Source organism: Leucopleurus acutus, assembly GCF_964270905.1.
Source record: "Leucopleurus acutus genome assembly, chromosome: 3".
NCBI lineage: Eukaryota > Metazoa > Chordata > Mammalia > Artiodactyla > Delphinidae > Leucopleurus > Leucopleurus acutus.
In genome coordinates, this window is record NC_139145.1 from 133644262 (window position 1) to 133656642 (window position 12381).

Consider the following 12381-nt stretch of genomic DNA (forward strand, 5'->3'; position numbering starts at 1 on the left):
TATGTATTCAGAGTCTAAATGAAAAACAGGAAGGTAAATAAAAAGAACCAGTAATGGGCTTCTCCTTTTCATTTGGCCCTTGTAGATTGAACACATTTGATACTTGTAGTCTATGCATCAGGCAGAGTGGCAGAAGCTTGGTTGTCATTGAGCCTTTAGGGCTTAGCAGAGTTGATGAGAAACTGTAAATGGTCATCAAGACTTGGAGCTTCATGGAAAGAAAACCTGAATATACAGTGAGTATGTTAGCTTAGTGGTTATTATGGTATTACTGCTGGGAGAATGGGTCACTTAGGGAATCATCCATACCTGGAAAAGTCTTGAAGCAGAACTCATGTTGAGGGTTTCTGCTAAACTCTATCTCTTAGAAAGCAGTCCTGGTTAGTATTAATCAGGATGCTGGGTGCAGTGATGAAGTAAAGGAGGACTGAATTCTTAAAGTTCACATTTAGACAAAAGTTTAGACATTTTGAGATGAGGAGATGAGTGTGAGACGTGATCTTTAGGGAAAACATTGATGATGAAAAAAAGAGAGAGCTCTTTTAGGTGCTTTTGTGCTTGACTCTGTTGTCCATCTTTTCTTAAGAAGCTTGGTTTAAGTTTAGACTCCTTTTCATAGCAGCTCTAAACTTGCTGTAGACAGTACAGAAATGAGTGTATAAACTTTATTTAGATACTCTGATAGCTTAGCCAGTGACTGTGACCTGACCAAATATGGTAGTAATGTCAAGATAAAATGGGGAATGTCAAAATGCTGTTTGCAACCTTTTGGAAGTAAAGCTCCTGACAAAGTGGTTTGAAAATAGTGTTGAAAACCCTATGATTAAATGACAACAAGAGCATGAGAAGAGATTTTTTTTCCCCTAGAATCAGTTTAGTGTATTTGGGCAGAAACAAAGGGAAGAAGTTGCTCTTGGTTAAATTGGTTGATAGAGGATTTGGAGGCATTGTTTCCTGTAGAGAAAAGATCTGTACCCTAAACTATAATTTTTCTAACTTCTGTTGCATGTGTTGCTGCATTTCCTTTTTCCATGTGCTCTTATTATTTTTGTGGCAAATGTATTTTTAAACATCTCTGGGATAATTATCACCATTTATTAGTTTTGATATTCCTTTTTAATGATATTTTCATTTATTCCTTTTGCTAGCTGGATTGCCTTTTGCAATTCTTACTTCAAGGCATACCCCTTTCCAACGAGGATTATTCTGTAATGATGAGTCCATCAAGTACCCTTACAAAGAAGACACCATACCTTATCCGTTATTAGGTGGAATAATCATTCCATTCAGTATTATCGTTGTAAGTTAAATCCACTTTTCCAAGTTTATCACTTTTGGGCAATTGGCTTAGTTTTGTGTTAACCTGTTAATGATTGAATGTATAACCCTCTAAAACAATGTGTTTTTTTAACCTTTAATGTTATTTGATCAAAATAATCTCAGCTATTTTAAGTGGGGCCAAAAGAGCAACAATGTATAATCAGAAGAACCTTACTGAACATGTGTAGGTTTTATGCTAACCTTTCTAAGTCACTGTGATTTTTTTTAGAGCTCTAATTTGCTATTGTTTCAGTAATAATGCAATAGATGACTATTGTATCAGTGTATTTCTAGCATACTTTTTACCTAGGATATTATTTTATAATTTATTGAGACTGTGCATATGAACTGACTTTCTAGTTACTGAGTTCTAGAAAAGTCTTAACAGGTGTTAAGACTTCATTTAACCCATGTTTAGTTTACTTTAAAGAATTTTTAGATAACGGCAGAAATAGAAGAGCCTGAATTCTATATATAATTAGAAGTGAACACGACAAAGAATTTTTACTGGTACTAAAACACTGTAGTAATTATTGTTTTCTAGGATTTCAGGTGGGAATGCTTAGGGAATGTGCTCTGGGGAGAAGATATCAAGTAATTAGACTACATGATTTTTATAATCGCTTGACTCGGATTCTATGACTTTAATTAGTTTTATGCTCCATAACTTGTAACTTTAGAAATAAGATTTGTGTTACAAGCAGAAAATATGGTCTCATCCAGGAGATAGACCAAAAAGATAATAGCATATCTAGCTTGTCTGTTCTGGAGTTTATTAAAAAACAAAACAAATCTTCTTGATTTAGAAATTTAATGTCTTATTGCAGAATGATCACAGCTCCTTGTTAGCACTAAAAGTTAATCAACTCATAATTGTGGTGTATAATTAATAAAAGAAAACCTCTGCTATACAAATGTTTGTTTTGCAAGACTCTGAGCTCCTTGAAGGTAGAGGTGGTGCCTTGTTCATCTTGGTATCCTCACTGTTGCCATGGACCCTGACATGTCCTAGGTGCTGGAATGAAACTTGAGAGATTTTGCCGTAATGTTGGTGACTCTCCTACAGTATAGTGAAGTTTTAAGAAATCAGTGGTTTGTTTAATCTAGACAGATCTTTACACTGAGTTTTTACTATTAAAAGAAAGAAAGCCAAGCCTATGATCCTTCCATTAAAGAGGGAGTATGAGTATCAGGGTCTTTTTTTTAAAATATATGTTTCTGGGACTTCCCTAGTGGCGCAGTAGTTAAGAATCCGCCTGCCTGTGCAGGTGACACGGGTTCGAGCCCTGGTCCAGGAAGATCCCACATGCCGCGGAGCAACTAAGCCCGTGCGCCACAACTACTGAACTTGCGCTCTAGAACCCGCGAGCCACAGCTACTGAGCCTGAGTGCCACAACTACTGAAGCCCGTGTGCCTAGAGCCCATGATCTGCAACAAGAGAAGCCACTGCAATGAGAAGCCCACGCACCACAATGAAGAGTAGCCCCCGCTCGCCACAACTAGAGAAAGCTGGTGCACAGCAATGAAGACCCGATGCAGCCTAAATAAATAAATAAATAAATAAAAATAAAGTATGTGTTTCTGAGAGAATAGCTCTTTAAATATAAAAATTTTAGTAGGACTCTTCTGCAAGTAGTAGCTGATTTCAGACAAGATTCAAGTACTCAAACACTGCTACAAATTTACTTGTCTTTCAATTCTACTTTTGTATCTCAGTAAGAAGGATGCTGCATAAGCAAAACTACAGAAATCTGCTACAGACCAGAGGCCTGCAACAGGACAGCGTGCTGTGTAGCCTGCACAGCTAGCGCAGAACGTGACAGACACTCAGTTAGCAAAACTTGTTATTTGTATTTTATTAACTTGGAAGTTTTGATTATTTCACCATCACCTGTGAGAAAGTTATCTTTGTAAAACAGCAAGTAAGTTGAGTGTAGTTTTCCTTAAAAAGAGCAGACTGTTTAAAGGTGCTGTAAAAGTACTTTTTTCATATCAACTGTATCAACAGAGACAAACACTGCTTAGGGCAGTGGTTTTATATACTAATTTAAAATAATTTCAGTTTATTCACTAACTCAGCTTCTTTCAGGCAGCACTTGGTTAGACTTGTATATGTTTAATTTAATTTCTAGAAAGTAAATTATTTCTTTTAAAAAAAAAAATCAGGACTGTGATTGGGACTTCATACCAGGCCTTTGATTTGACTTGCAAATGATCCACACATACATGAGTGATTGAGGGAGCCCGATAGAGAATCAGAATTAATATAGTTTCTCAGAAGCCAAGGGAGAATTTCAATAAGGGCAAAATAGTCAGTGATGTTTTATACTACTGAGAAGTTAAGATTTGGGTTGATAAAAATCTGTTTTGACTTTTTTGGAGAGATATTCAGTAGAATAAAGGGAATGGAGGTATTTAGACATATTTAGGAAGGAGTGGAAGTACGCCAATGATTTTAGACTGTTCTTTGGGAAGGTGGGTCCTGAGTGGAAGACACATAACTGTAGTGACAGTGTAGAGATGTATAAAATTATTTTGGTTGGTGGAGATATAAAGAAGATGGTGAGAAAATACTCTGGTACATAGGTTTTAAATGGTTGAATCACGCTGATTTAGATAATTGTTAGCTTTGATCTTCAAAGTATTCTGTTTTACTCCCCAAACATCATCTTTAGTTCTTTAATAATTTATCCTGTCTTTATTTGGAGTAGTAAATAATGCGTGACCAGTAATCTCAGCTCTAAGATTAGGGCACAGTTAATTTAAGCGTGGACTTCACCAGAGGCTGAGTTGGTATAAATGGCTCAAAGGGCAAGATAAGGTATTAAAATGAAATGAAAATGTGTCTTGCATGTGTAGTACAATGCACAGACACATCCCTGCATTTAATTTAGAAGAATTAATTTAGGACATCTCTACTGTCTATTTTTTATATAATAAAAAAATGATGTAAGTCGACCTAGCATTTGTTGGCTTTAGAACCCCTCACACCCTTTCCCAGAATTAAGGGCTAAGTTTCAGCATATACCACTTCTGTAGATCAACTTTTAATCTGTGCCCAGTGCTCTGAATGTTCCTAGTGAACATATTTTTGGTCATCAGTGGCAGGAACCAGGATTTGGGTGGCCCTAAACAATGATCATTATGACTAGGAAGACTCACAGAGACCAGTACTTGTTTTCGGAAAGTAGTTGAGTGCTTACACAAGAAGAGCTGATAGCTGAGAAGTGGAAGTTTTGACTGCTCAAATTGTGGTTGACTAATATATTTGGTATATATTTCAAATTATCAAAGATCAACTCCATAACAAAACATTAGAGATATCCTTTCTTGCTGCTAATCTATCAAGGCAGTTGCTGGAACACCTTAACAGCCTGAGGAGACTGTAATATACTTTAATTCAAGGCCTCTAGGGCAATCGCCGGGGAGAACCCTAAGCACAGTTGGGGAGGTATGGTATCCCCAGAAGTGCGTGTGGTTTTCCTCTCCTGTGAGGCCTGTTCTCAGCAAAGGTTTGATTAAGTCATTCACATTAAGGATTATAATGAGGAATATATTTCTGTGGGGTTTAACATGTTTAAATTAAGGGTGTTTACCTTTTCCCCAAGAGGCGAATTGAAATTTACTGACCACCAGCTCTGTTTTAGGTCACTATGGTGGTACTAGCTTTCTGTTGAACTAAAAATTCATTCTTGCTTTTGTAGAGTTCATAGTCTAGTTGTCAAAGTTATGACATTCTAATTATGGAATTCTAGGAGCCTTTGAGCCAGATGAGGAAAAAATTTTTGATATCAGGTTCTTGAAATCCCTTTCAGGAGGCAACCATTTATTTCATCTGTGGTAAGGCTCACCCTGAAGATAATTAGTCGTCACTAATAGAAATGTTTGAATGCTTTGTAAAATTGTTTATGTAAATTTAAGACAAAGCAGTGAAACTCTTAAGTGAAACTTTGTGATTTATATCCACCCCCAACATAAATTAGCAAGCAGAATTTTTTTTAAGTGTTTATTTTGGTCTCAGGTAGCTAGAGTGTGGTTTATTTTATCAGCAATTTAAATTTTTTATAATGTTGCCATTCAGTATTTTTTCAAATTTCTCAGGATATTGGCCTGTGAACTTGGGAAGTATTTGAAAACCTTTTTATGCCTTTAATTACACTGGTGCGTGCTCACACACACACTCTAATAGAATCTGGGAAGTCTCTGACTCCCATTTTACAAAAGTCAGTGAAAATTAAAAGAGGAAGGAATCACTTGAAATGTTGTGTTGGAGAAGGAGAGCATCAAGTGTGTGTTTGGTCTTTTAATGAGACTTGTTAAGGAATCCAGCCCTAAATGTCTCTGGGAGAGGCAGGACTGGGAGGCCTTGACAGCTGATCTCTGCCCTCTGTACCCTTTGGCCTCTGTGTTTGATCCCTGCTTTTATTATATTGGCTTTTTCCTCTCTGTGGGACTGTTTTACCCTTTTTAACATGATGAATATTTTTGATTCAAAGGAATGTTTGATGCAAATGCAGGCTCTTGTCAGATAAAAGTACTTATGTAAGGGATATTCTAATTGGGAAGCTTGTATTCTTTGAAAAACCATGTTTTTTATCCTCCATGATACATCATTGTCTACTTATTAAGGCTTAGTTTATTTGAATACAAGTAAAGAAATAAGGTTTTATTGTTTCAAGGTAGACTTTGAAATTATTTTGGCTTTGCCATTGCTCTGTAAGCAAAGTATCAATTGCTCTGACACCTTTTTTTGTGGTCTAGAATTAGATATCCTGTTCTCCATTTGAAAAGGAAAAAAGGGGGAGGTATTTTTAAAACAAATATTTTATTGTGATTTACCATTTTCTTTTCTATTTTTTACTTTGTTTAAAGTGCCTGGTTGCTGCTTTAACATTATTTTTCTGTTTTTTTTTTCAGATGATTGTTGGAGAAACCCTATCTGTTTACTTTAACCTCTTGCACTCGAATTCCTTTATCAGGAATAACTACATAGCCACTATTTACAAAGCCATTGGAACATTTTTATTTGGTGCAGCTGCTAGTCAGTCCCTGACTGATATTGCCAAGTATTCGATAGGCAGACTGCGGCCTCACTTCTTGGATGTTTGTGACCCAGACTGGTCAAAAATCAACTGCAGTGATGGCTACATTGAAAACTACATATGTCGAGGGAATGCACAAAAAGTGAAGGAGGGCAGGTGCGTGTTAAATTTTTAATGCTTGTTTTATCTTGTATATTCTTGGAATAGAAGGTTTCAGTGATTGGAAGATGAGTCATCCACTAATTCAGAGAGAAGCTAGTGTAATCACCAGGAGGTGAACTGAGATCATGTTTGATCTATTTTCTCTACTTACTCTTTTTTCCTGTTTTATCCCTATACTCCATTTAAGAGCATTTTAATGCAACTCTTTTCATCTTCAGTGTATAATAATATAAAATGAACCTTTTAGATCATACAGACCAGGGTCAGCAAACTTTTTCTTAAGGTGCCAGATAATAAATATTTTAGGCTTTGTGGACCGTATGTTGAATAGTATCCAACTCTGCCTTTGTAGCAGGAAAAAGCAGTCACAGACAGTCCTTGAACAAGTGGGTGTAGCTGTGTCCCAGTGAAACTTTATTTATTACATAAACAGTGGCTGCCCTGTGGGTTATAGTTTGCTTACTTCTGATCTAGTCCAACCAGGTATGAAGCTCTGCTAGATCTCTTAGTATTCCTGGAGTATTTTTTTGTAAGGTAACTTCATTCATATTTTGATAGCTCTAGGTCCTCAGGTTGCTTTCTTATAACACACTTGTTGGGCTACTTTCTACATCAGGAGCACTGTTAGACATGAATGAAAGAGAATGTTTGGAACCCAGAAGGTCTAATGCCTTTAATTTATAGATGAGCAGACAGAGGGCCAATAACATTAAATAAAGCCACTAATTAGTAGCAGAGCCAATTCCTCATCCCAAGTCTCAGAATTGTCAATCTTTTCTATATGTTTGACCTTCTTGTATTTTAAGATAGCTGTTACCATTTTCCTTTATTTATTCATCCAACAAATACTTTCTCTCAGAAAAACATCCTCTGATTTTTTTTTTTTTAATATATGATTCCCAGACACTTTATTATCCTTGTTAGTTCTTTTGTAAGTCACAGAGGCCTGCTAGTACCCATCGGTATTTGCATTTAGTGGGGATGAAAAACACCTTATTTAAGAGTATGCATTATGCTATGTGTTTGGCATTTAGCAGTGAACAAGACAGCTCTGGTTTCTATCTTCATGGAGCTTAGTCTAGCAGGGAAGACTTACATTAAACAATGTTGACAATGGAATAGAATCTCCCTGTTGATAACAAGGCCAAAGAATAGACAGGCTGTTGAATGGCAAGCTCTGAGGTGATGATATGAGGACTGATATGGGTGTAAAGTCTTAATGAAGGGGGGAAAGTGACTTAAGTGCTAACTGGTTGAGAAGTAGATAGTGGAAGGTGGTATTGTTGATTTGAGCATAGGTAAGCAAGCATTTTTTATAAGAGGGAAAGAATGGTCCAGAAATGGCTTTGAGGAGTGATGAAGATAATCAAGACCAACACTGGACTCTTAAGGTGTGGGATGTAGATATCTCATTCTCTGCTTTGATAGTAATACAGGGCCAAGCAGTGTCCTAGGGAAAGGCTCTTTAGTTTAATAACTAGGAGATGTGAAGTTTCAGTGAAGAGTTTGAAGACACAGGGAAATACAGAGGATTTTAACCATAGAATTGGAATTCCAGAATGTACAGTGGAGGAGTTGGGTTGGAAGGGATAATTAGTGGCTTGGCTGGAGAAGAGAAAGCTTATTTTGATAGAGATTGCTTCTAATTTGTTGATTAGTTTGTGAAGAACTGCCATTTTGATATTAAGTCCTCTAATCCATGAGTATGGTATATCTTTCCATTTATTTGATGTTCTTTAGTTTCTCTTAGCAATAGTTTTTAGATTTTGGTGTCCATGTCGTGCACACATTTTGTTAAATATATCACTGAGTTTTTAATATTTCTTTTTTTTTTTTTTTTTTGCTGTACGCGGGGCCTCTCACTGTTGTGGCCTCTCCCATTGCGGAGCACAGGCTCCGGACGCGCAGGCTCAGCGCCCATGGCTCACGGGCCCAGCCGCTCCGCGGCACGTGGGATCTTCCTGGACTGGAGCATGAACCCGTGTCCCCTGCATCGGCAGGTGGACTCTCAACCACTGTGCCACCAGGGAAACCCTTTAATATTTCTTGATGCTATTACGAAAGGGTTTTTAAAAAATTTTTAAATTGATTTCTAGTTGTTATGTTTAGAAATAAACCAAACAAACAAAAAGTTGGTTTTTTTATATGGTTTTATTTGGCCTTTTATCCTATAACCTTGTTAATGTAACTTATTAGTTGGAGTAACTTCTTTTATAGGTTCTTCAAGATTTTCTCTGTTCCTCTTCATACTGTCTGTGAATAAAGAGAGTTATATTTCTTTTTTTCCCTTCTATATTGCCTTTTATTTCTTTTCCTTGCTGTATTATACTGGCTAAGACTGCTAATACAATGTTGAAAGAAGTGGGGAGAGCAGATAATGCTTGTCTTATTCCTGACCTTAGGTAGAAAGCATTCAGTGTTTCACCATTAAATATATTACCTATGTGTTTTCTGTAGATGTCCTTTATTAGATTTTTGTCGAAAGTGTGTGGTTTGTCAGATGCTTTTTCTATGGCTGTTGAGAAGGTCATATTGTTTTCCTTCTTTATTCTCTCAATACAATGTATGCCTTTAATTTTGGAATATTAAAGCAACTTTTCATTCCTGGGAATAAACTCCACTTGGTCATGGTATATAAAATCTTTTTATATTAAGTGGATTCAATTTGCTAATGTTTTGTTAATGATTTTTTCTTCTGTGTTCATGAGTGTTATTTGTCTATAGTTTTCTTTTAAAGTTGTTGCCTAGATTTGGTATCAGTGTTTGGTATTAAGGTTTGATAGAATTTGCCAGTAAATACATTTAGACTTGGAGTTTTCTTTGTAGGAATGTTTTTTTAAAAAATGGATGTAGGATTATCAGGTTATTCCTTTCTTTTTTTTTAAAATTTATTTATTTGGTTTTGGCTGCATTGGGTGTTTGTTGCTGTGCGCAGGCTTTCTCTAGTTGCGGTGAGTGGGGGCTGCTGTTCACTGTGGTACACGGGCTTCTCATTGTGTTGGCTTCTCTTGTTGCAGAGCACAGCTCTAGGCACACAGGCTTCAGTAGTTGTGGCACGCGGACTCAGTAGTTGTGGCTCACAAGCTCTAGAGAGCAGTCTCAGTTGTGGCGCATGGGCTTAGTTGCTCTGCGGTATGTGGGATCTTCCCAGACCAGGGCTTGAACCCATATCCCCTGCATTGGCAGGCGGATTCTTAACCACTGCGCCACCAGGGAAGTCCTGGTTATCTCTTTCTTATATGAGCTTTTGTCATTTGCCTTTTAAGGATTTGTCTATTTATCTAAATTATCAAATTTATTGACATCAAGTTGTTCACAGTGTCTCCTTACTGTCCTTTTATTGTTTGTAAGAAGTGTAGAGCAAGCCCCTCTTACATTCCTGCCATTGATAATTTGTGTCTTAATCACTTCTTTCTGGAGTGGTCTGGCACGAAGCTTTCAATTTTATTAATCTTTTTATTAGTTTCATTGGTTTCTTTTGGGGTCATTGACTTTATTGTTTTTCTATATTCAATTTCCTTTATTTCTGCTCTTTTATTTACTTCTGCATGCTTTCAGTTTTATTAGCTCTCTTTTGTAGTTTCATAAGGTAGAAACCTAGATCATTAGCTATGTCACAAATTTTGATATATTGTATCTTCATTTTCATTTAAAAATATTTTCTAATTTCCCTTGTGTTTTCCTCTTTGATCAATGGGTTATTTATCTTTCTGTAATTTATTTGTGGTTAAATTACATTGTAATCATAGAACATACTTTGTATGCTTAGAATGCTTTTAAATTTATTGAGGTTCATTTCATTGCCCAGCATATGATCTGTCCTTGAGAATATACCATGTGCATTTGAAGAGAATGTGTATTCTGCTGTTTTGGGGGTGGAATGTTCTATAGATGTAAATTTGGTCAAGTTGATTGATAGTATTATTCAAATAATCTATATCTGTATGAATTTTCTACAGAGATGTTTTGTCAGTTATTTTTAGGAGTTTGAAATCTCTATAACTGTTGATTGTTTTTGTTCTTTCCTTTCTGTTAGCTTTTGTTTCATTTATTTTGTGATTCTGCTCTTTGTTGTATAACATTTCTAAATGTTCTTTTTTCCAGCTGTAGGTACCCTTATCTGTATGAACTCTCTTTTTTTTGAATTTTATTTATTTTTTTATACAGCAGGTTCTTATTAGTTATCCATTTTATACATATTAGTATATATATGAACTGTCTCTCTTTGTTTCTAGAAATATCCTTTACCTTAAGTCTGTTTTGTCTGATAATAATATATAGCCACTCTCATACTCTCATGTTTTATTGCATGGATAGTATATATTTTCCATAAGTAAAACTTTTAGTTCATTTGAATCTTGGAATATAAAGTGTGTTTGTTGGATATTTAAAGTATGTAGGTCAGGTCTTGTTTATACTTTTTAATCTAGTGTAAAAAATCCCTGCTTTTTGATTAGAGTGTTTAATTAATTCACATTTAATGTAATTATCCATTGTGGATTTAGGTCTGCCATTTTGCTCTGTGTTTTCTATTTGTCTCATCTTGCTGTCTTTTTTTTTTAATTGAGGAATAATTGACATGTAATGTATTTTAACATATTAGTTTCAGGTGTAATTTCTTTTTTTTCATCTCTTGATTTCTATTCTTCTTATACTGCTTTCCTTTGTATTACACAAATATTTTTTAGTGTAAATTTTAAGTATTCTGACATTTAGTCTAAGTTTTTGGTTATTTTTTGGTGTTTCTGTAGTGATTACATCTTTTTGTCATAATTTACTTCAAGTTAATGCTTTTTAAAAATTTTTTAAAATTTTATTTTTTTATACAGCAGGTTCTTATTAGTCATCAGTTTTATACACATCAGTGTATACATGTCAATCCCAATCGCCCAATTCAGCACACCACCATCCCCACTCCCCTGCGGCTTACCCCCCTTGGTGTCCACACGCTTGAGAATGTCCATATGTTCTCTACATCTGTGTCTCAACTTCTGCCCTGCACACCAGTTCATCTGTACCATTTTTCTAGGTTCCACATAAATGCGTTAATATACGATATTTGTTTTTCTCTTTCTGACTTACTTCACTCTGTATGACAGTCTCTAGATCCATCCACATCTCAACAAATGACTCAATTTCGTTCCTTTTTATGGCTGAGTAATGTTCCATTGTATACATGTACCACAACTTCTTTATCCATTCGTCTGTCGATGGGCATTTAGGTTGCTTCCATGACCTGGCTATTGTAAATAGTGCTGCAATGAACATTGGGGTGCATGTGTCTTTTTGAATTATGGTTTTCTCTGGGTACATGCCCAGTAGTGGAATTGCTGGATCATATGGTAATTCTATTTTTAGTTTTTTAAGGAACCTCCATAGTGTTCTCCATAGTGACTGTATCAATTTACATTCCCACCAACAGTGTAAGAGGGTTCCCTTTTCTCCACACCGTCTCCAGCATTTGTTGTTTGTAGGTTTTCTGATGATGCCCATTCTAACTGGTGTAAGGTGATACCTCATTGTAGTTTTGATTTGCATTTCTCTAATAATTAGTGATGTTGAGCAGCTTTTCATGTGCTTCTTGGCCATCTGTATGTCTTCTTTGGAGAAATGTCTATTTAGGTCTTCTCCCCATTTTTGGATTGGGTTGTTTATTTCTTTAATATTGAGCTGCATGACCTGTTCATATATTTTGCAGATTAATCTTTTGTCTGTTGATTTGCTTGCAAATATTTTCTCCCATTCTGAGGGTTGTCTTTTCGTCTTGTTTACAGTTTCCTTTGCTGTGCAAAAGCTTTTAACTTTCATTAGGTCCCATTTTTTAGTTTTGTTTTTATTTCCATTACTCTAGGAGGT

At 35.9% G+C, this 12381-nt stretch overlaps 1 protein-coding gene across 2 annotated transcripts in view; it reads left to right on the forward strand.

Moving 5' to 3' along the window:
- The window catches only part of PLPP1 (phospholipid phosphatase 1), a 122089-nt gene that overhangs the window by 71079 nt on the left and 38629 nt on the right, over positions 1-12381 (forward strand). Inside the window, exons 2-3 of one of the 2 annotated variants that reach the window (XM_082836806.1) lie at positions 1149-1300; positions 6239-6519. In XM_082836806.1, the coding sequence (XP_082692932.1) occupies positions 1149-1300; positions 6239-6519 (433 nt within the window). The remainder of the gene's footprint in view (positions 1-1148; positions 1301-6238; positions 6520-12381) is intronic. The other variant, XM_082836805.1, reaches the window with a different exon arrangement.